The sequence below is a fragment of the Terrapene carolina genome, unplaced genomic scaffold (genome assembly GCF_002925995.2).
Source record: "Terrapene carolina triunguis isolate 2854851 unplaced genomic scaffold, T_m_triunguis-2.0 Scaffold67, whole genome shotgun sequence".
Lineage (NCBI taxonomy): Eukaryota > Metazoa > Chordata > Testudines > Emydidae > Terrapene > Terrapene triunguis.
Window position 1 is genome coordinate 32420060 of NW_020664418.1, and position 25800 is coordinate 32445859.

The 25800-nt window shown below is 40.6% G+C and overlaps 1 protein-coding gene across 2 annotated transcripts in view; it reads right to left on the reverse strand.

The window, feature by feature from the left end:
• FBN1 (fibrillin 1) overlaps positions 1–25800 on the reverse strand; it is a 216332-nt gene that overhangs the window by 168839 nt on the left and 21693 nt on the right. For both annotated transcript variants that reach the window (XM_024200606.3, XM_024200598.3), the window contains exons 3-6: positions 23992–24074; positions 22571–22669; positions 16156–16251; positions 14015–14110 (exon numbers count right to left, since the gene is read on the reverse strand). In XM_024200606.3, the coding sequence (XP_024056374.1) occupies positions 14015–14110; positions 16156–16251; positions 22571–22669; positions 23992–24074 (374 nt within the window). The remainder of the gene's footprint in view (positions 1–14014; positions 14111–16155; positions 16252–22570; positions 22670–23991; positions 24075–25800) is intronic.

Sequence of the window (25800 nt, forward strand, 5' to 3'; positions counted from 1 at the left end):
TGGGGGGGGGGGCTGTCAGGGGGTGGGGAGTGGTTGGATGGGGCGTGGGAGTCCCAGGGGTCTGTCTGGGGGTGGGGGTGTGGATAAGGGTTGGGGCAGTCAGGGGACAAGAGGCAGGGAGGCTTAGATGGGGGTGGAGTCCTGGGGGGCAGTTAGGGGCAGGGGTCCCAGGAGGGGGCAGTCAGGGAACAAGGAGCAGGGGGAGGGTTGGGGTTCTGAGGGGGGCGGGGAGTGGAAGGGGCGGGGCTAGGGCAGGACGGGGGCGGGGCTAGGGCAGAACGGGGGCGGGGCTCCTCCCGTCCTCTTTTTTCCGTGCTGAAATATGGTAACCCTAATCCAGCCTAAACCTCCCCCCACTGCAACTTGAGACCATTACTCTTGTTCTGTCATCTGCTACCACTGAGAACAGTCTAGATCCATCCTCTTTGGAACCCCCTTTCAGGAAGTTGAAAGCAGCTATCAAATCCCCCCTCGTTCTTCTCTTCTGCAGACTAAACAATCCCAGTTCCCTCAGCCTCTCCTCATAAGTCATGTGCTCCAGCCCCCTAATCATTTCTGTTGTCCTCCGTTGGACTCCCTCCAATTTTTCCACGTCCTTCATATAGTGTGGGGCCCAAAACTGGACACACTACTCCAGATGAGGCCTCATCAATGCCGAATAGAGGGGAATGATCACGTCCCTCGATCTGCTGACAATGCTCCTACTTATACAGCCCAAAATGCCATTAGCCTTCTTGGCAACAAGGGCACACTGCTGACTCATATCCAGCTTCTTGTCCACTGTAACCCCTAGGTCCTTTTCTACAGAACTGCTGCCTCGTAGCCATTCGGTCCCTAGTCTGTAGCAGTGCATGGGATTCTTCCGTCCTAAGTGCAGGACTCTGCACTTGTCCTTGTTGAACCTCATCAGATTTCTTTTGGCCCAATCCTCTAAATTTGTCTAGGTCACTCTGTATCCTATCTCTACCCTCCAGCGTATCTACCACTCCTCCCAGTTTAATGTCATCTGCAAACTTGCTGAGGGTGCAGTCCATGCGATCCTCCAGATCATTAATGAAGATATTGAACAAAACTGGCCCCAGGACCGACCCTTGGGGCACTCCGCTTGATAGCTGTTCCTTTTGAACAGGAAAAGGAAGTTTGTGGGGGGAGAGGATGGGGAAGGGAGCCTCCCAGAAGAGTGGACCAGCTGTCCCCTGACTCCAGTTACTATGGAACTAGCTGGTAAACAAAGGGAAAAGGTGACAAACCCTTGGAGCATGGTTAGTAGGGCATCTCCAAGGGTGGGAGCCAATACCACTCCCAACAATAAAGATAAAAAAGGCATCAAACTCTTCAGTGCTGGACCCAGAGGGAGACAGCCATACAGGAGGGAAGATGAAAATCTCTGTGCCCGAGGGGTCATGCTCACAGGGCTGCTTTTACTAATTGCAGCAAGAAGATAATCACAAGGAGGAGGATACCAGCCTATTCAAAGAATTAGGCCCATGCTGCTTGTTCAGCTCAGGACAGTGTGGTGATATTAATGCCAAATCAGTAGTGCATATTTTAAATGCCTAGGATTTGTGGCCTATGTACCGTTTTGGTACTGACGATATTGGTATGCTTGACAGTACTATTTTTTGTTTGCGTAGTTAGAGCCCTGCAAATCTGCAGATATCCACTTAATATCCATGGACCATCTTTGCGAATCGCGGATCGGATGCGGATACAAATTTTGTATCCACACAGGGCTCCAAGCACAGTATTTGCTGTACGGCTGTAATGATAAGATTGCGTTTAGATTTCTGAGGCGTCTTAAGTTAACCCTCGAAGTGTCCTCTTACAAACTTAAAGATTTATTTTAGTCTGAGCAGCTTTGCTACATTGTGGTGTCTGTATTCCAAACTGGAGCAACTCAGGGTATGGGCATCCACGACTGTCCAAATTTGCTTATTTATCTTTTGTGTTATCATCCACAGGTGGGAGCTCTGCTGTGAAAACCAGACTGAACCCGCTCACTATTCCTGCAGGAAAATGGAATTAGAGTGAGTACTTGTGTAATCAAAGTTTAGTGGATTACATATACATCTAGCAACAAGGAATGCAGGCCGTACCAACTCAATGGGGGGGCTGTATACTGGAAAGCAGTGACTCTGAAAAGGATTTCAGGGTGATACTGAATGAGCAACTCAACATGAGCTTCCAGTGTGATGCTGTCACAAAAAGAGCTGATGTGATCCTTTGGTGTATACCAAGGATCGGCAACCTTTGGCACATGGCCCACCAGGGTAAGCCCCCTGGCAGGCCGGGCCAGTTTGTTTACTTGCCACGTCCGCAGGTTCGGCTAATCGCAGCTCCCACTGGCAGCAGTTTGCCATCCCAGAAAAATGGGGGCTGCGGGAAGCGGCGCGGGCCAAGAGATGTGCTGGCCGCCGCTTCCCACAGCCCCCATTGGCCTGGAGCAGCGAACTACGGCCGGTGGAGCCGCGATCGGCTGAACCTGTGGATGCGGCAAGTAAACAAACCAGCCCGGCCCACCAGGGGGCTTACCCTGGCGGGCCGCGTGCTAAAGGTTGCCGATCCCTAGTGTATACACAGGAGATGAGCGAATAGGAGTGGGGAGGTGATTATACCTACACTGCCTTGGAGAGACCGATACTGCAATACTGTGTCCCATTCCAGTGCTCACATTTTAAAAGGGCTCTTGAAAAACTGGAGAGGGCGCAGAAAAGAGCCACAAAAATTATTCAAGGCCAGGAGGAAATTCCTTACAGTGAGAGACTTACAGAGCTCCATCTGTGTAGCTTATCAAAAAGAAGATTGAGAGATGACTTGATTACAGTGTATAAAGACATTCACAGGGAGAAAATACAACATACTTAAGGGCTATTTAATCTAGCAGAGAAAGGCAGAATAAGAACCAGTGGCTGGAAGTGGAAGCCAGATAAATTCACATTAGGAATAAGGCTCAAATTTTTAATGAGGGTGATTAACCATTGGAACAAACTACTAAGGAAAGTCCAAAGTCTTCAGATCAAGATGGGATGTTTTTGTGGAAGATATGCTATAGCCAAACATAAGTTACTGGGCTCCGTACACAGTAACTGGGTAAAATATAATGGCCTGTGATATGCAGGAGGTCAGAGTAGAAGACCCAATGGTCCAGTCAGGCTTTAGACTCATTAAATCTATGAACTATATGCTGCCCTTTACTCAGGGCAGATTGTAAGACTGACACAGAAATACAATATTTATTAGTTGCATATTTTAAACTGTAAAAAGGCAAAACCCATTTGGGTAGGGCTTTGCCTCCTAGTTAATGACTGGTTGGAGGCAAAGCCCTTTAGTCCAAATGGCCATCATCTGAGAAGAAATGCTTGTGCTAGGGATCATTATTGCTACTGTCATCATCATCATAAGCTGAGCTATAAAATAAGAACATGAACTAAAAATAAGGTAAGGATTATCGTATGTGTTAATGGTAAAAGTTATGCTACTAATTAAAACTGGGGATCAAACTTTCAAAAGCACCTAAATGACTTAGGAGCCTAAACCTCATTTTCAAAAATGGCTTATGCAATTCAGAGTCTAAATCTCACTGAATTTCAATGGGACATAGGAGCCTAGGTGCCTACATCACTTTTGAAAATGTGACTTAGTCATTTAGGTGCTTTTGAAATTCTTACCCTAGATCCTCAGCTGCTGTAAACGTGTTACAGCTGAGGTACTGGCATCGTGACGTGAAGGAACCCTGCATTGCTGGAGTCCTGTGTTGTAGCTTTGCTGCGGAGAGAGGATTTTAGTCTCCATAAGTCTCTATCCATCTGTTTCCTAACCACTACGTGCACTTAAAATAAATATATTAAAAGAAAATTTAAAAAGAGAATAAATGAGAAATGTGATTTTCAGAGTGAACTGGAGTACTACTACAGGAACGTTCTCTCTAGTGCAGTGGTTCTCAAACTGTGGGACTCCAAAGTGGGTCATGACCCCATTTTAATGGGGTCGCCAGGGCTGGCGTTAGACTTGCTGGGGCTCGGGGCTGAAGCCACAGTCTGAGCCCCATTGCCTATGGTTGAAGTCCTCAAGCTTTGGCGCCCCCCAGGGCAGTGCCCAAGATGGTGGTGCTCGGGCTTCAGTCCCCCTTCTCGGAGTCATGTAGTATTTGGTTGTCAGAAGGGGGTCACTGTGCAATGAAGTTTGAGAACCCCTGCTCTAGTGCAAAACTACACAGGTGGCAAATGGATGCATGGGAGAACCCTATGATAAATCTTGACATTAGAAGTACAATATGTTGGACTGGGACTTGAATGACAATCAGTAAATGAGCTGGCTAGATGAGTAACTTTATTGTCCTATGCTGTCTGTGGATATTGATATGTATAGTTGAATTTTGCTGATCTCTGTTGCCCAAAGTCCAGTTAAAGAATTATGGACATTTGTTTTAGAATCAATATGTGATTTTAAGACTTCTAGTGGTGTTCATTTTTAACAATAGTAGTGGTTTATTGGTTACTTTCCCCAATCCTTAGGCATTAAAACCTTTTTACAAAGAGAAATAGTCAACCCTGCTTTCTTTACTCAAGTAAAATGCCTATTAATCTCAACAGGAGTTTTGTCTGGTTAAGGAGTGTAAAACTAGCTTTTTATTTTACAGCAGAGCAGAGTTTGGAGACTGATCTTTCTCTTAGGGCTCTTTCCTTTTCAGACCTTATTTAGGCCTCTTTTCTTTTCCTACAGCATTGCTCCAGAGTGCCAAACAGTACATGCTGTCACTGAAAAATATAAAAACCACTCAGTCATTATTCCTGAACTTCCCAAGGCTAACTAGAAGTGTGAATGTGGCTGTTGTAACCGTTCTTAAGTAGTTATTTCCGATCTTCTTTTGCAACTTTTATGCTGAAATGAAATTAGGAAATTATTTCTAAATGCAACATTTACTGTACAAAAGCATTGACTTTGATAGGGAAAAAATTCATCCACTTTATTACAAGTAGGTTGCAAGGGGATACGACAGGAAAGTTGCACTGACCATTCTGACCACCTCTGCTTAAGATCTGTTTTCATTACAGATAATCCCCATTTTGCAGCTGACCTACAGACAAGAATTGTTTTATTTGGAAATACCCTTGTCAGTTTATCCTTGCATCAAGTATGATCTATGATGTTTCAAATGAGGGTCTCTTTCCTTTATTAGAACTGATTATTATTCAAGCTTCGGATCATTTATTTTAAAAATAAGAAAGAAAAAAAAACCCTCACATACTCAACTATTTGGAGAGCATATGCATTGGAATTTCACTACGCTGTCTCTTTCTGTTGCATTAGTAACAAAACTTGCAGCCTAACGGCTCAATAAGGGGGAAACAGGGAAGTATGAATGGAAAATAGTCACATAAAAGTTCTTGGTGATTCACAAAGAAAACATTTGTTTTCACAGCAACAAATCAAGAGATTCTAGGTACTTGTGCTTTCTTATATCAAAACACAGAGGCCCAGAGCAGAACGAACATTTTTCTCCATAAATGGCTGCATGCATAGTTAAATAGGTTCTCAGCCTCATTTATTATTTTAACCCCAGGAATTACCATTTAGAAAGCCAAACACCTCTCCAGCCAGAGCTCCTACAGGAATTCCTTTTTCTCGGCTATTGTATGTTCTAGGAAATATGTACTGAGCAGTAAGCTGAGAGGTACCTGAAATGGAGGTAACTGGGGAATATATTTGTAATGTTGGTGAAAAAGTCAAAATAGCTTGAATGTTCATGCTCATCATGGAGGCCAGAGATGTATCTGTATGGAGACAGCTCAAACACAAAGAATAGTCATTCCTGCAGTTCCTTCACTGCATGAAACAATCTGTCCTTCATAACACAATACACTTCTATATAGATTCCTCCAAATTCCCTACAGGACTTCACAGAGTGCAAATCTAGCAATGCAAGCTCTTCGGGAAGTTACATTCTTCACCTATCTGCACTGTGTATGTAAGTCATATCAGTACTAATGTGAAATCTGACAGTCAAGCAGGCATGGACATCCTTTCTTGTATATAATCTCAGCAGAACTCATTGATGTAATTATGTCCTTGCACACAAGGCTTCTTAGATACTAAGGGCCAGATCACGTACAAGAGAAGTCAATGGGAGTTTTGTCATTGCCATCAATGGAAGCCGAATCCAATCCTTAAGTAATAATTATGAGTCACACACACACATACCCCAAAAGAACTTGTAAACTGCTCAATCTTTGCAGGATTAGGCTCATACTTTGGGCAACAAAACTCCAGGAATTATTTCAATCCATTATTATTTTTAAAATATCTATATTACAATTTATAAAGTCTGTCTGCATAAATTGATACAGTTAATTGCTGATGATGGGTCCCATCTTTTCTACACTGAACACAATGTGGAAACCTTGATTTTCATTTGAATTTTTGCACACCTACCAAAACAATAAAAAAAACAAAACAAAAAACCTAAAGCCCAGTACATCATTGCATATCTAAAGGTCATTGGCCTTAACAGCCTGTAGATAAGGTAGAGGTTTTTATAATGAAAATCTTTTTGCACTTTATTGTGGCATTTGTGAAAATTCTTGTTGATTTGGTGGGGAGTTGGTTGGTTGGTTTTTGTTGTTGGGTTGAACTGGAGCGTGTGTGATGGTTTCCCTTCTCCAAACAGAGCCTTGACTTCAATGAGAATTTAAAAAATGCCTGACACTATGCATGAAGAATTAAGCTTCTCCCAGAAGCCTTAAGTCCCTCTGCACTGAAGCATATGTATCATGATCAGCTTTATGTATCTCTCTAAATAAGCACTTTTTAAAAGATGCTATTTAATATCTGGCGATGCACAAGGTATAGAATAAGCAACAATATATGGCTAGTTAGATAATTATATCAGATACATATACGTAAGGAACAGAACAATGACCAAGTCCTTTCCCTACTCAGGAACTACTAGTGCCTAGTACAGGGGTGGCCAACCTGTGGCTCCGGAGCCACATGCGGCTCTTCAGAAGTTAATAAGCAGCTCCTTATATAGGCACTGACTCCGGGGCTAGAGCTACAGGCGCCAACTTTCCAATGTGCCGGGGGGTGCTCACTGCTCAACCCCTGGCTCTGCCACAGGCCCTGCCCTCACTCCACCCCTTCCCGGCCCCTCCCCTGAGCCAGCCGTGCCCTCGCTCCTCCCCCTCCCCTCCCCAAGCCTCCTGCACGCCACAAAACAGCTGATCAGGAGCTGTGGGGGAGGCGCTGATCAGCGTGGCTGGTGGTGGTGGGAGGCGCTGGGAGCGGGGGGGGGAGCTAATGGGAGGGCTGCTGACATATTACTGTGGCTCTTTGGCAATGTACATTGGTAAATTCTGGCTCCTTCTCAGGCTCATGTTGGCCACCCCTGGCCTAGTACAACTACCCCTTCTGAAATGTGTTATTGCTTACTCAAAATCCTTGCTACATTTGTTGCTTTAAATAACTCAGAGTTTTAAGCTGAATTTATCAAATTCAGGCCTAGAGATCCATTGATTATACTGTTGTGTATTTTAAAGCATCTTAAATTGGGTGTGTTAATTGTGTAATGTGAACTATTGTCCACAGGATTAAGCTACAACCTCCATTCCAGAAGTGAAAAACTCAAGTGGATTATCCATTTAGTTCACTCTCTTTCATGCACAAAAATCCCCTAAAGCACTAGCTTATTTGGAAAGAAGAGCTGCAAATTGGGTTTTAAAATTGAAAACATTTTATAATAGAGTGTTACAAAACTGTACTCAAAATATTTTAAAGGAAAAAAAAAAGTCACTCCAATGCTGAGACTGAATCAACTAAATTTCAGCCTGGTGCAAATTTTCATGATTAAGTTATAAACTCATGAAAATAAGGGTCTACAATAGCAACAGTTATTACAGGCCTTCAACTACAGCTGTGTTAGAGTGCTGCTATAATATTGTACATGCATTAACGTTACTGGGCTGCAGAAATTACATGTCTATGTCAACAGATGTGTTTCTTGGAAGCCAGCTACAAAAATCAAGTTTATTCAAATGTTTGCCAGCTACCATATGCTGCAATACTACTTTAAATGCGACATAAGGCTTTGAGAACATACTTTTACTGCTATCTACACTTTGTTATTTACTTTCCATTTAGACTAAATACCAGAGACGGGGCACGCTAAGGGGTGCAGCGTCCTTGCTGTAAAAACATATTCTACCAGTTGTAATATTTATTAAGAAGAAAATATGCATAGCACTAAGGCCTGGTTTGAGCACAGTTAGTGTTCACACTCGCATAGAGGATCTCTGGGAAAGATAATTTTACATAGCGCATTCAATTTGGGAACTTTTAATAATGGCCAAACATAATTAAAAACCAAGCAAAAATCCCTGTATGAAGACAGCAGTATAGGAATGACTCGGTGTGCAGGAAAAGAATTCATTTGCTCATATTCTGAGTCCAGAAAAAAACAACCCACGATACATTTTAAATAATATTTGAACTACCTTGGGCCCAATCCTGCTCCATTAAAGCCAATGCCAAAAAGCCAGTAAGCAGCAGGATTGGGCCCTTTATGTTGCCACAAGGACTTGAACAAATAAACAGGGCTGTATCATGTTCCAAGAGCTTTCACTATGTTTCTCCAAATGGGTCTAGGTAGCAAAAGCACGCTTTTCAGGTCGTTTTTGTAGAGCAAGTACAGCAACCATGTACAGCATCAATTGTACATTATATACAGTTCACCCCATTAAAGTACAATTATCTGAATGTAACAGGGGAGAGTGATATGTTCAGAAAATCAAGGGAGCTTTCAATGTCATTAGCAGGCAGTGGATTTTGGATTATAGGGGATTTCTGATCATTAAGTGTGTATGGTCTTTTCTGAACTGAACTTTTTTGTTCATAAAGCGCATGATTCATTGAGCTATTTTGAATGGCAGAAGGAAATCTGATTTTTGGTTTACTAATCTATTATTTGGAGTTTATTTTCACTAAGAACTTGATCCTGAGAGACTCATACGCTCAAAGTTAAGCATGTGCTTAAGGGCTTTGAGCACTTGGGCGCTTATCCTGCAAAGCACTTAAGCACATGCTTAACTGCAAGCACATGAGTCTCTTGGGTTTAAAGTTCAGCATGTGCTGAAGTACTTCATTGGATCAGGGCCAGAGCACTCAGCACCTTGCAGGATAGAGCCCTAAAAGCTGAAATCCTTTCAACCAAGCTAGGCTCCATAAAATATTCTCCCGTCTAGTTAATATATCTTAAATCTGTCTTAAATTCTTTTAGGAAGCTTTTCCAATTCCATTACCCTTTCATTGTTTAATTTATGCCATGTCCATCTTTCCAATAAACATCATCCCAAAGAAATACCAAGTCAGTTTTATTCATAATGATGCATCTGCATATACTTGGCACTACGCCCAGTAGGCTTCCCCTGCTCTGGAAAGGAGCCAAATACTGTACTCAACAGTTTAGAAGTTATCGATACAGGTATATGACTAATGCAATCATGCCATAGCCATCAAATAAATCAGGATCTAAGAGAATATACGTCATTGGTGGCATAACATACCCTCCCACAATGTGCTGAAGATCTCCAGCAAAGTAGTAAATAAACAACATTCCTTTTGACTTTGTTTATAGTATTTTATGTTAGGAAGGCTTCCACTGATCCATACAAAATGCAATTTGTATGCTCTAATCATCCAGGGCCAGATGCTGCCCCTTCCAAGTCAAAAGTACTCACGCCACAGATTTCGGCAGATCTCACTGCGCTATCATGTCAGCAGGATTTCTATTGTAATAGGCCCTTTGATTTGCTTGCTTTGGTGCTTGAAGGAGCTGGCCTCTGGGAAAGGCTTTTAGATCTTCATTTAGCAAGCACATGGCCAGCATTTTACTTAGATATCATAAATCCAGCTTGTCTCATGTTACATATATGGACCAAAATATATGTAACAGAAATTCTATTTAAAACAGCATAATATTAGAGGCAAGAACCACGTTGCATACCTCGGGATCTAAGAAACATATACAATCTTTGCTACAACAATAGAGCCTTTTCATTGTTTTCCACTCAGATTATTAGGATGCTTCCAAACAATGTATTAGATTGTCCAACAATACACTGCATAAGAATGCTATACGCTGCAACATTATGTAGTAAGGGTTGCAGGATTCTTTGGCATGTGACATACATGAACTAAAAGATATGCCACAAACATGCTTTTTGACTGCAATGATTAATGTTTGTAGACAGAAGCACTGTATAATTTGTAGCCATAATACATGCTTTAGACCATTGGCCCAACCCAGAAGTCAAACCACAGCTACACATGTGTGATGTGCAAGGCACATACCACAAAATCCGGCCACTCCATCTCCCATTGATAGTACCATTTCTAGGTAAATGCAAACAAGAAAACTGGGTCTGTTTTGCTCACTCCAAAATTGAGACGTTTTAAAAGAATGCTGCCACACGTAGTTCTCATTTTATTCATGCTTAGATAAAGGTGCTTCCCCTTTGACATGTCAGGTTTGGTAGGAAGAAAATAGGTACTGTTTTACTTTACACAGTATGCATCTCCACTGTAATCCACTCATTGGCTCACATCCATCCATATACATATAATAAGTCCCCCGGGGAGAGTCAAAAATCTACATCATGTTCCTGATACTAGAGTGTGCATTTGGATCTCTGATTCAACTGACAGATGTGTAAAATCACATGCAGGCAGAGTGCCAGACAACTCCCTAGCGACAACACAGGTGCAGATGGTGAACAAGGCAAGTTATTCCAGTCAAGGTCGGCATTAGCTTATACTCAAAATGTTCCCTTCAGAGTGAAGTTTTTCTGATGACATAGTATGACTCAGGGATCTGGAACCCCACCCTTTCTGGTGAACAGGAATATATTAGCTCAGTTAGGTACAGAGGCTGCAGGGATGAAATACATGCAGCATGTATGAAAGAAATCAAACTTCAAAGATCCACAGGGGGCACTATCATTTGGCCTCAGCTTTGCAATAATCACCACCAAGATTAACAATTAGGGTGTGTTAATCACAATTCTCTCTTTTTTCTGATAATTATGGACTCAAACACGTATGCTAAGAGAATGCCTTATGGAAAAGGCATACAGATTGAAGACACTAGGCCAGGCCCTGGCCCCTGCTACGGCTGCTTTGCTCCGGTCCACTGGCACAAAGTCGCATGGAGTTGGCTCAGTTGCCTGCCCAGGATTCCACAATGGCATAAAGGTTGGTTTAGCCAGCTCTCTGGCCCCTCTTCCAGCCTGATATAGGGAGTATGGCTGGGAATGTGGGGCATAGCCAGAACACCGCTTGGCTCCAACAACCCCCAGCTGGTGTAATGGTTTGCAAGCTGTTGCTGCTAGACACACATTTGAGCAGCCTACCACTGCTCTAACATGGGCTGGGAATCAAACTGGCCCCTGACAGCCCCAGAAGCAGGGGGCATAAAGATGGCATACAGCCACCATTGTTGTCTCCCTCCTCAGATCCTGCACCGGGCAGAGCCTCACCAGATCCAAAGCTTGATCCCAATGGCTGCAGTAACAAGCTCTGTCTGCAAGGCTGTATGAATAGTCCCTGTCCAGTAACGTTCAGTACTCCTGAGTACAATGCAAACACTAAGATAATTTTATTTCCTTCAGATTTAGAAGTCTTTAATCTCAGATCCTTTAGCACTTTTTGATTCCTCACATTCCTCCCCGCCTCACAGACTTGAACGGCACCTTTAATCTGCATACCATCCCGACATGACGTACAGGGCCAATTTATCAAAGTCATTGCAGGAACTGCCCATTACACAAGCACAAATCAAGACCCGTGCAAACCCTATTTGTGCATATGAAGTTTGAAAATCTAGACCACAGTGGTGGTAATGGTCAAATTCAGAGGTGGTAAGTAAGATGCTGTGGGTTATAGGTCAATAATTAGGTAAACATGGTTGTACAGCCATCTATGGAGTTTACAGTGGCACATAATTAATACACTGAGGAGCTGGAAGAAGGCATAAGAAAGAGTAAAAGTAAGAAGGCACTCCTTCTTTAGCCTACATATTCATATATCTTCCAGCTGTTAGTTGCTTTTCCTGCTACGCTCGTGTCTTATAACCTTTTGGCCATGTGCACCAACTCAGTGCACCAACACTCAGTGGGTCAAATTCAGATTTGATATGCAATGGGATTCAAGTTACACCTCTAAGCTTGTGTAGAATTTAAGCTTGTGTGGTGTACATGCAGAGGGCGCCATGGGAAAATGCAAGATGCATACACTTTGGACTCCCCACAGAATCTGACACGATAGCTTCTTACATATCAGTATCATTCTCCCTAAAAAAATCTCCAGAAATCACCAGTTTAAAATATTGATAGCAAAAAACCAAACAGAGGATTTGTATGGTGCACCCATACAGTTTGCAGAAATATTTCACCAGAAGCTTTGATCATAAGAGCAAAACCATACCCAAGTGAACTGTACGCAAGACTTTGCTTAATGCCAATTGTAGGAGTTCTCTCTGCCCTAAGCAAAGTAGGAAATGCCTACTACTTCCCACCTCATGACCAAAGACAGAACAAACAGTCATATATTTTGCTGCCTCTAATATATGGCTGCTTTAGCCTTTAGGTAACCACCTATTCCGCCTGTATAGGAGAGCCAGCCACAATTAAGAGCCTGAAGGTACAAACACCCAGAACACTCATTGAAGTCTAGGTGAGTTTTGGATGATCAATACCTCTCAGGGTCAGGCCCAAAATGAGCTCTGTAATATCTATAATGCATGTTTCTTTAATATTATTGAGCATATACTAAATTCTAACTTATGGATGATCTAGATGAATTTTCAAAAGCAGCAAATTAATAGACCATTTTATCAAATTTAAACAAACATTATTTTCAAGACTACAAAGAGTTCAACATGAGGATTACAGTAAAACAATAATGCCTGGCTTCTGTCCCCAGTGAGCCATTAAACTGATTTAATTTCCTTGAAACAACCCAGTATAGCAGATAAGGCAGTTGGTATGGCTGTGTTTTCCTCTGGAAACAGCTGTGCTTGTTGCTATGGATACCCTTAAGCAAAAAGTTTCAAATCGGTAACAACAAATTCATACAAGATGTAAAGAACTGAGTAAACCGTGCCAAAAAAACCCAAAACAAAACACAAAAAGAGTCAGGATGCTGCTTATCATCATTAATTAAATGCATCAGTCTGATTGATATGAAAACAACAGAGCTATTCTCATAATTTAAACACAGAGCTAACACTTATGTAAAAATATGGCTTGATGCTTTTATTTGACAGCTTTTGGATCTAGGTGTTTTCATGAGCATTGCAAATGGAACAAAACATATGCCTTAATCAATTTCATATGTCTTTCGTTCTGGGTCCCATTTTTAAAATCAAACTTATATATTTCTATAACTAACATTGAATATTTATTTTCAGTCTAAAAGTTAAAATAAGACTCATTCAGTTGTGGGGGGAAATGTGACATCTCTACACCCCCTGAAACAGTAATTAAATGGGGAGTTTTGCAACAGAAAAATAAAATGAGACTTGCAAAGATCTATCATCAGGCTGCATAAGGACTATAGGAGCATGCCATCAACCAAGTACATGGAATAGAAAGTTAAGAAAATAGGAGATTGAACGGTTAGACCTATATAGAAAGTAAGTATTCTATCCATCAATAGATCATCCATCCTCAGAGATTACATCCACGAGAGTTAAGCTAGTCTTACTCCATAACTTTGCATGAATGCATATAAAACCTTCACAATTCTCTCAGACTGCAGTTTTGCTTTCAATGAAGAATATGCATGCTATTCTTCAAGAAGAATCTTATTTATATTAATCATTCACAGTCAATAATAAAATTCTACAATCTAAGTTGTGTCACATCATCAATATTTTCAATTTACAATTATAATAAATAACCATTAAATCAGTTTCACTAGAACGATAACATATACACCAGTGCGTGTGATCTAGAGCACTTACCTCTTTCACACTGAGGTCCAGTGAAGCCATATGTACAAGCACATCGGTTTGGAGCCACACATCTCCCTCCGTTAAGGCACCCATTTTCACAGACAGCTGCAAGTGAAGGGGAGCAAAAAATAATCTTAATTGACATACTTTCATAATAGACGTAGTTTTACCAGCTTCAGGAAAAATGGTGAAGACTAGGAATGTAATGAGACTGGATATTTTAATTTAGTTTAGATACAGGATCTATTTTTCAATGACTTTTTAAGTCTATTTTTCAGTTTTTACACAACTTCACAGCCTTAATTGAGTGAAGAACATTAATTTTTCCAAGGACATATATTGCAAACACCTTAAAAATCAGAATCTTTCTGGGCTTCTGGTGTTTCCCCTGTATGGTACAGTCTAATTGTGCTAGTTTCAAACATCCCTTTACATTTGCCATTAATCTAAGTAACGTTTAATTACTAGAGAGTAAACAGATTAGGGCTGGGAAAACACATTATCTCCAAATCTTCCAAGTTCTGTCCATGCCTTTGTACAGTCCAGGAATAAATTAACAGACTGATTTGTTCACTCAGACCTATCAGAAATATGATTAAATGTCCCAGGGTTTCTTGTTGACAGCCAGTAAATTATGGTATCAGACAGGATAGTCAAAAAAGATATCAGTACTCATGTTTCATTGTTTGGATCCAAAAAGAGGTACACCAGGTCTTGCGGCCTCATATGACATGTCATGAGATATAGAACCCACTTCTCCTGACATAAAAGTCCAAAAGCATAGTTCCAGTTGTCAAAGATAATCAGTAAATGTAATATTCACATGAAACATACCTACTGGATTTTACATACAATTTGTTTTCACAGTACCAATTGAAAAGGCAACCGATCGCTTTCCAAATGGAGCAGCCCCACAGTTTTTGCTCTCTGATGTGACTCTGTTTAAGCAATATCTGTCTTAGTAACCCTGCCTCTACTGAAGGAAACATCTATAACACACTTTGCAAGATCGTCCTCCCTTACCTACTTGCTATTTGACATCCAAACCACACACATTGGTTCCACCTACTCATTCATAACAAAATTCTCCCTCCCCTTCAAATTCCTATAGTGAAATCCTGGCACCACTAAAGGCAATGGGAGTTTTGCCATTGCCATCAATGGGTCGGGGTTTCATCCCTAGTTCTTACCCAAGGAAGAAATGTTTTTGTCTGTATTTAAAATAAATTTTCTTTGTAGGACTAATAGCTCATTGGATAGCAACATGACAGCACTGGGTTCAAAAGTGATCTCTGAGTTTATTAGAACTGTTGCAGCCCTGATGGGAAAGATACAATTAGCATCAGCCTTTGGTACTCTTTAAACAGTGGAGTCTGAAATGCTCGTGGAGACTCTCCCATGACTGCATTGTTCCTGGTTATTACAGAGGAGCAGAGGTGGGTTTATACAGGATCTCACTAAACCTAGCAAATATCCTATCCGAAAGAGGCAAAGGACTCTTGTCATACATTACAGAGATCTCACATGCCTAGATCAACTATATGCTTCTTTAACAGAGCTGCACTTACGTTAAAGGCATTACCAGCTATCTGTATTGCCTAGTTAGTATAACTCCAGTCTGAACACAACAGCCAAGAATAGATGTAATTCAATGCAAAATATGTTGGTCAAGGAGAGTAACTATGTCAAGCAACCTTAACTAATGCCAAAATGAACAATCTGGTGATCCGGTACACTACATAATTCTATATTTAAAAATCCTCACATTACATAAAGTTATTGCATTAAAAAAAATCTTGAGAAACTCTACTGTATAGAAACTGAATCCCCTGATAATACTGAAATTTAGGGCCTATTGCTGCAATGTGTAAACCCCTGGAGGCCAATGTGAATTTTGCTAGCGTAAGAATTACAGGATCAGGTTATATCCAATTATTATGAATTTACTTGATGTTTATTTTAATAGTTCTGATCAGAAAGAATTCACTTGGCACTAAATTCAAAGTCACGTGTGTTCCTGTAAAATTCCACTGTAGTCCAGCAAGAGCGAGTCCGGTGTTAGCTTAGAGTTAGATTTAAATTGTGACTGATCTGTGTGTCTCAATATTGTGTACCTTTACAGTCTACATACGTAAATATTGGTTACTTACGCTGTCCGCAATGTGTTCCTGTGTATCCTTTCTGGCAGAGACAATGGTCATCACTGCAGCTACCTCCATTCATACACCTGATGTTGCAGTGTTGTACTTGAAAGAAAAATAATAATTTTTCAGAAGTTAGCAAAATAGTCAGGAATAGCTAAATGGCTCAGTGTTTATTTTAGGGCTTCATTCTGTGAAGAGCTGAGCATAAAGGGAGTCATTAGAAATAGAGGGTGCTTAGCATCCTTTAGGAGTAGGTCTTTGGTATGTAGAAAGTGGAAGAGAAAACAAAATTAAGTTTCAGTATTAAGGGACTCAAAACACTGCCAGAAACAAATGAGGGTAGAACCTCCAGCTCCTATTCATTGAAATAACTAGAATTTCACACACAAGTGAGGGCTACAGGATACAGCCCCAGTTTACAGTGGTGAAACTAAGCCAGCAGAAAAGGGAAAGCAAAGATGATGGCAGACACTACCAGGCAGTAGCACCAGCGTTTAACATCAGCGCAATGGAGGAACAGGCTCATGCGGGGAGCCAGGAAGACCCCTGCTCCTGTTAACACGTGCAGATCAGGAAGGGGAGCTGCAACATTAGGACCTCTAGTGGGAGAAGGTGGAACTGCAGTGCAAATTCTCTGACCTGTCTATGTGGTGTCTTTACAACACCAGACAAAGGTGCTGATGGCTGATGTGTTGGGGGGTGTGGAGGAGGAGTTTAGGGTAGCAGTGCTCCCCACGGCCAGAGAAAGGGGAAGCGCTCCCACATCTTTTAGCAAAGGAAGGGTAGCTGTATTTCATGCTCCCCCATACCTAGGCATTTGCCATTTACGAATGGTTAACATGCAATCTACCTCTTACGCCAATAAACTGAAAAGCCTGCACTGCACTTTTCTGATAATAAGGACAAATATGTTATTCAATGAAGAAGTCAGGAACCACTTAAGTATCAGGAACTTCATTTGTATGGAAGCGGAGAGGCCTCATGATTTAATTCTCCTCACAGCTCCCAATGTCTGATAGATTTCAATTGAGGCAGACATTCTGAATATGTAGCCAGGAAATGGTTTCCTTCTTAACAGGAACCACATGAAAGACTCCTCCCCAGATAGGATTACTCTCAGATTAACGTTTTGGTAGATTGGCAGAGAGCACAGGATACCTACTACGCTGTCTGAAATGGTCAGAGGGACTGAGGAAAAGAGACTGCGCAAGCAACCACTGCATGTTACTGACAGATGGCAAATCACCACTGAAAGTTTGCTGCCGCCAAAGCTCCTTAGATCCCTTGGCAATTTAAGTTCCACAAAGATGCAAGTGAAGTGGTTGTTGGGTTTTTGTTGTTTTTAAGGAGAAATAATAATTGTAGCTTTTGTTGCCACAGGTACATCTACCACTCTATAATATATCCACCAATATAAACACACATTGTTAATGTTTAAATTGTCTGAGGTTAAAACTAGAACTTATATTTCCCATGTTTCTAATAGTTGTGATACATCTTTGCTTTTCTATGGAAGTACTTTAGGCAACAAAAAGTGTAATAACATTCCTCAACAAAAAGTGAAAATATTCAGAGTAAGTGTCTAAGTGAAGGTTTTTGGACAGCATCCTAAGTAGGTCAGAAAAAGGTGTATAGTTACTTTAAAATGTGTAGTTCAACTTAGCTTTATACAATCTTAGAAAAACAGAGGGGATTAGAAAAAGCATAGGAAATGATATCATCTGTCAAGCAGGGTAGGAACTTAAAAACCACAAACTGATTTCAATTAGAGCAAGCCAAGCCAAAAGCTAATTTCCATTCCCACATGAGTACCAAAGCCATTTAAATACTTTGAACTACATCTGAGATAAAAAGGTTAACAGTAGCTTAACTACTAAGTTTTATATTATTTGTTCAAGCTGAAAGCAAAAGGATATTTCCCCATTTTGGGAAAAGGAATGGTTTTACATAGAATTCTGAAAAAAATAGTTTCCATCATTTGTCTTACTTCTCAAAGGCACTCTTCCAAAGTAAAATATTCCTCTCTACTTTTTAAAATACAATGATGGGAGTTTGGTGGTACACACAGTCATCACTACTAAAATGGCCCATTCAAGTCGGTGAGCTGTCTCCTCTAGTACTATACAGCAGAACCAGTGACATACAACAGGGAATCTAAATACTGATTTTGGATCCTCTTTTGACATTTTTTGGAAACACCAGTTCAAATACTGAACATTCTAAAGTATTAACCTTCCAAAAATGTATAGAAACACATGCATAGGCTGTCCAGAGTTTGGGTCTATGATTGAAATTCTGAAAACCAGCATACTAATAAAGAGCCAGACACTCCCCTTGGTTACACCAGCAATTTCCTCTCATTCAGCTGTGTTATTCTACCTGGGAGAGAAGAATCTGGCCCAAAAATTGCAGATCAATTACGGCACTATCAAAAAAAATACAGGAATTACATGGGACTGGTCAGCTAGTACACATGGCTTTGCCATGTCTTAGATTGCACAGGAGATGGTTTAAAAAACCCAAAATAGTTGTTCTTTCAGGCCCAATCCTGAAAATCAATCAATCTACACTTAGAGCTGCCATTGACTTCAAACAGGAGTAGCTGCAGGAAAAGAGCCTTATAAATCTACCGATTGCGCTGACAATTAACACTCAAAACTATGTGTAAGTAATATTAAAGTTGCTACACAAATGGAAAAAATGGGCAGCACATTCAAAAGTAACAAATCCTGATGTTCTAACTAATTTTTCAGTGAATATGAGTAAGAACTTCAGGATTTGGCTTCACACTGAGTTTCCATAGCATATCATCATACCAATATAGCTCACAACACATTCAAAAGATGATTAAGCAGTAACAAGGTAACAGGCATTGTCCAGTCAATGACTCCAAGCAGTGAAACATAAGGGTCTTCAGTTCTGATGTTAAGGGCAAAAGCAGCAGCAATATCAATATCTTTGGAAAAGGGGCACTTTGTAGGATCAAGCACAGGAGTATCAGAGAAAATATTAGTGGCTATTTTTATAGAATTCTGTGACAAGAAAGAACATTTCCACTCTAGCCCAGGTATTGGATAGAAGAGTTCCAGCCAGCAGCTGTAAATGTGAAATGAGATCTTCATGGCAACCCAAATGCAAAAGACATGCACATCCTAAGCATGCTTTTTTTGCGGCATGACTGACTCCGAAGACCAGAGTTAGGCGGTGGACACTAAGCCATGGAATTATAACCACTGATCATGAGAGAAGGCGCATTCTGCCTCGCTGCATGTTATACAGAGCATGGCAGGAAGGTTGTGATGTCCACAAAAGCCTTGGAAACATTCAAAACTTAAGATGATATAGCTTCTTCCTGATGGCAGCAAAAAATAGAAAGGCATGAGCTTTGGGAGGTTCTGTTTGGTTTGAACAAGGACCTGGAGTCAGAGTCCTGACCCAAAGTCCACTGAAGTCAATGGAATTCTTTCTGCTTGCCTTGCATTTTTTAAATGACATTTTATTCAGGGCCTTTGTGGGATGGTTGTGATAATGTCTGTGGACTGACCCATGGCCTCAGACAAGCTCAAATACCTACAGACCTGCTGACTGACTGGATATATTTTTGAATCGGAGAATTCTCCAAGCCCAAAATGACTCAAAGGAGGAAGTTTTTCCATTTACAGGAAGGTGATCAAATCCCATTGGGTGATATCACTGACTTCAGAATCCCCCATTCCAATTCAACAAGGGACTCCTGAGGAGATGTTCCAAGAGGGAGGAACCAGGCAGGTCAATATCTTAAAATACCAAAGAAAAGCCTTTGCTTGTTGGCTTGCTTGACTGCAATGGCTGCTGCCATTAGCTACTGGCCTCAGGATATGAATGCCACTATGACTGACCAAGAAGCCAGTGTTTCCTACGTCCTCCTAACTAGCCACCAAGGGGCAGGAGTCCAGCAGCATGAAACACTGGAGATTTGACATTTACAAGGAAGTAACCTCTAATCAGCCAGCAAGGCTGTTGAGATTAAAATATCTAAGCCAAGAAAACCACCAGCTAATCTTTTCAACCATGTACCAGCTTCCTAAAGCTGAATGAAACCAAAAAAGAATTCAGACAACCCAACCATCCTGCATAAATAGCAAACTTTTTGGTTTGGTTTTCTTTTCCAGTCTTCTTAGCAGAGTAATTATTTGGGCAGGCTGTCTTAACTGGCACCAGAGCTGTAAGTCTCAACATTAACTTCAGCTTGGGAGCTCCCTGTATCAGCTATGTGACTGGGACATGAATGTATCCACTGGCACTGAGATTGAGAATGCCTTGCTATTTGGGGGGCTGATAAACAAGACTGCTGCCTTCCCGAATTATTATGTAGAGCTTACAGGGAACTGTTGGTTTATTTGATATGATTTAATCAACATGATAATTAGATTAATTTGATGATTTTATATTAACCTACTTTCTTTAAATTTGATTTGTTTGTACTTATTTTATGCTTTTGCATAGTTTAGTTTAATTAATAAAATGTATACATGTGGAAATCTGGGTGGTTCACACATATCTTCCACAGACATCAAACTTGACCTGAAGAGTCCTGAGGTAAATAAGAGTAGCAACTCTATGACCCACCAAATGGTGATCCACAGGACTGCTCTACAGTCCTCCCATAAAAGGGCCCAAACACTGTTAGCTTTTGAAGGCAAGTTGACTTCTGTAAATACCATTTCTTTCAATAAGCAATGTAGGTTCCAGAACCTTTGAGGGCCCAGGGTGCAGGATGCCAATTGATCAACATCAAGACTGACCCATTCCCCATACTGTACACCCCCCTCCCGCCCCGCACAGGATGTATTATGGATGGAACAGCAGTCTTAACTTCGAATTTTCACTCCTCTGTAGGTCTGTCACAAACTTAAATATTGTTGAATCAAACTCACATTGTGAACAAATAAATGTCTTTACCCATGTTAATAATGGCACTTTAAGGGCTAGCTTGTGCATTCATTACTTAGGTTGGTGAGTACTGACTCATACAAGATGTCTCACTGAAGTCAACAAGACCACTCATATGAGTCAGTATTCATCAGTGGTAAGGTTTGCACTATCCAACCCTACACTGTGAGAAGTCAATGTTTAAAATACAACATGCTTGCCACTGCATGTTTCCTTTTCAATGTCTCTGAGGTGGGACAGTGAAAAAACAATGAAGTTTGTTTCACTGTTCTTTATACGGTTAAGTTTCAGGTTCTTAAGCTACAGTATTTGGGTTTCAAAAATTGCATGGCAATAGTTATTGGTTTAAAAACAATGGTTTTAAATCAGAATTTATATTTATTTTTGTTAGCATCATTTGCAGAACATTTCCATTTGACTTTGGTTTTATAAAAGATTGTTTTGACAACATTTTAATTTAGAGCCAGATTTAAGTTGACAATAACCCTTTAATGTTAAACAGGTTTTTTAATGTCACATTTCCTTTGTTTCTTAATGGTAGCTCCAAGCTATTGTGGTCTATTGCATACATATATATTCATGGAATCTGTCTATGATGCCAACTGTGCTAACCATTCACACAAAGTCTATCTTCTGAAGTCCTTGTGCAGTTGAAGTGCTTGGTGATAAAAATTACTACATAAAAGCTCACCTAGGCAGTAGACTGTATTCTAAGTAACATAACTCAGTCACCTTTTATTTTAAACACTGGTTTGCTTTACTGATTAAAAACAGTGTGACCTCCAAAAGTTTGCCTAAAACTACTGTACGATTTAAACAAGTCCTGAGTGATTTTTTTAACACGAGCTGCATGTCAAGTTAAAGTGTTAGTGTTTTATAGTATATATATAGAAAATCCACAATGTTAAAATAGCCAAAATCTAAGTACAATATAAGGGAAAAATTGTCAGCACTGATTAAAAATGTTGATTAGTATAATACCCTAAGATATAATAGGAAATGGCCAAATTCTGTTTTCTGTTATACCTGGTTAATCCCTTTGAAATCAGTAGGATTACCCAGGTAAATAAGAACAGAATCTGGCCCTCCAATGCCCCATATGACTTCACTGGGGTTACACAAGTGAGTAGAATTTGGCCCATTGTCTGCAATGACATGTCTATCAGGATGCATTTGTGCTGTCGATGTGTGCAAGTCTAGTGTCTGGTAGAGAAGAGGAATTTTCCAGAAAGTAAAAAATGCTGGAAGTGTGAGTACTGGCAAGCTAATATGGTTTCTAATACAACTAATTTGGTTTTAATTTGGCAAAAAGGAGCATCTCCCATAGCTAGCTTCTGAGTCATTCTTCAGTTTTCATCACAGGACACTAGGCCTCCTTTGCTGTGGTAAGCAGGTCTAGTGACTCAGAGGCTAGTTGTCTGAAACATTATTGGCTGCTGATAGCTTGACAGACTGCAAACAGGAACGGAAGGTACAGCAGAATACTTACTTGACTTTGAACCACAGGAAGGTGCTATCTGGCCATTTGGGCATGTGCACATGTTTGGTCTTGAACAAAATCCATCCCCACAGGAATGTCTGCAAATAGCTATAAATAAAATAAAAAAGGTTTTAAAATATGTTTAAAACCCCCCCCATAAAACACAAAAGGCACCTGATTCACAACACAAATAGAGTATAATTACTAAAATATCTACAGAGACAAGGTGGGTGAGGTAATATCTTTAATTGGACCAACCTAGACACTCATAGCCCGCAGAGAAGCATGCAGGTCACACCCTGAGTGTCTTGTGTGCTGTACATCCCTGGATCAGCAATTCTAACTCCAGCAGCCTGCCTATGGCACAAGAACTCCATCCTGGCTTCCGCCCTCTTTGGTTACTATTTGCAGGATGACCCCAACACACTCCCAGTCCCAATGTTCCCCAAAACCATCATCCTGAAGTGTCCAGCCCTCTTCTTATGCAATAGATGATATTCTCTCACTCACCTTCCCTCTCTAATATCCTAGGACCAACACAGCTATAATAACACTGCAAACAAAATCTCTGCACACAGAAGGCAGATTCTGTGTGTGGAAATGGAGAGCAAAGGGGGCCCATCCCATTATTTGTAGCGGACAGCCAGACTCGTGCTCCCTGAGAACAAGGCATAGTCAGGCATTAGGACCACCTGTAGTACTAGATGCCCAAAAGGGGACACGCCTTAGGAGACATGTGTCCATGGTGTTGCCTACTGCATCACTAGTGAAGGATGGTGCTGATGGGAGTGCAGGCCTGTACCTTTCATCTAGCACCAGAGATGTACATGCCAATGTGATAGTTGTCACCTCAGATATTACTCTCCCTGTCTGTGTCATCCACAATCAAAACACCTCTGACAGCTGTTGCTGGTATGGTACACCTTTACACAAACACACATGTACAGATACCTATGGTTGTAGATATATTTTATACCCCCTACGTATATTTCAGGACTAAAGTATAAAGAGGTCCAGCACATGCACGTAGCATAAGTTCCTTTGCCATGTGGTGTTGCCTCCCTCCTAGGTTATGAAAAAGCATTCTTGTTTAAATGGGGAAACAAAAGGAACAGATTCCATAGCTCCTAACTCCTGAAGAGCCCGAACATCGCTTGGCTTAGGGGATTTACCACAGACTCAAGAGGAAAATATCTGTGGGACCCCCTTGTCCAAATATTGTCAACACATCAACTATATACATGCTGTACTGTAGCTCAGAGGGGTTTTTATATTATCTTGCATACATTAAAATAGTAAATAAATGCAGTCTGGCAGATACTGAACTGATACCAGCAATAAATTCAGCTTTGCACAGTCAAGATAAACACGCACACAACGCAACAAGAAAAGATAAATCTCGGCCACAATGTTCAACAACAGTAACTTACGGACTATGCACTGATTTCCACCAGGTAGCGTTTTCCATCCAGGGCAACAGTAGGCATTGTAACGTGATCCACACACATTGGGTCTAAAAGAAAAATTGGTTTTTGTTTTTCTCCAAAATACATTTTAATAACCAAGATTTGAAAATGTCAAAAATAAAATCAGTGCAGTAGACATTATGGGAATCGGCTCTCAGCATAAATGTAGCTAATGGTCTATGCATATTTAACAGGAAGCATTTATACTAGTTATTGGCTTTAGTCATGCCTACCCTCGTGTGATGCCAAAAATTACATTGCAAAAATGTGAAATTAATTAATATAATTAAAACTACTCAAAGCAAAAGAAAAAATGTAACAGAGATCCGATAACTCAGATGCTACTGAGTATTTATGTGGACAATGTTAATTTAAGTTAGGAAACAGAACAACATATACAGGGTTCAACCCTGCATTCCTCATGCCAGCAAAACTCCCACTGAAATAAGAATAACTCAGAATAACTCCCGACTCCTTGCAGCTTCATGTACTTTTCTATGTCCTTACCCCGCTCTAAAATGCCATACTACTCCTATTTTGACCAGAATAACAGGAATGCAAACTATTACATTAGCCAAATTAAAAAGCCTGTACATGTAAATATTTATTTAGCAAAAATGTTAGCAAAAAAATTAAAATAGGTGTGGTTCTAGTGAGCTGAAATGCCTGTGAATTAAATACTAAGGCACCTGGTATACTCAGAACCTATTATTGCTACTCACTTCTTAGACATAGGAACCACTGGGGCCAATCCTTCAAACTCATACTTCCCAGCAGTAGTACCTTTTAAGTGAGTGGTAGATAAGTTTTGCAGGATTGGGCTCTGCAGTGTCATATTTCTAACAGTCAGTGAAAATACACAAGTTGAAAACACCATTCTGTGCCTCTCAAGGTTCAAATCCTCCTTGTTTTACTCCCATGAGTAGTCCCAGTCAATGGAACTACTCCTGTAAGGAAGACTAACAGAATATAGCTCCAAATGCAAGAAAATAGATCTTCCTTTTCTTTTACATACCATAACCTTACTAGGGGCGAGATCCTACAACCCTTCCCCAGGCAACACAACTTGAGTAAAGTATGCCAAAATCTAGACCTTGGTAAATATGGATTCCTTAGCATACACTCTAATTTACAGAGACAGATTAAATGCTTGTTTTTCTTTTTAGGACAGTGTTTGACCTTTTTTAGATTTTTTTTTTTTTTACTATGAAATATAGATACAGAAAGTTTTTCAGCCATAGTATTACAATTTCTAAGTAAACATCTGCCCTGCATGATGCGACAACTCAAGCATGGATTTCCAAACTTCCTTGATATTTATAAGCATTTATTTGTGTGTATGTCCCAAATTACTGCTTTATATTTATCTAGTGATATGCATTATTAATAGAATCTTATGTATTATTATTTCACCAACTTCAATGGCATCACTCTGGTGATTAAGGATCTGACCCAAAGCCCAATGGCAACACTCATCAACTTCAGTGGGTTTGGGGTCAATAGCTCCGTGCTCAGCAAGGTAAGTATGGGCTGTATAATTGGGCCCCATTTCTCAGAACATCACACTGCTCTTTTCTCTAACTGCTTTTACAGGTTTTAAAACTCCTCATTCATATATTTTCAACATATTCAATTGTAATTGTTTCAGCTACAGCCCCCAGGGCTACAACCATGTCACTTTCTAGGAGTTCCCCTCTCACCAATACAAAACTGCTCCAGTATCTCATGCCAAATCAAGACTGCGAACTAGGCAAGGGAGATTTCTTTTCACCT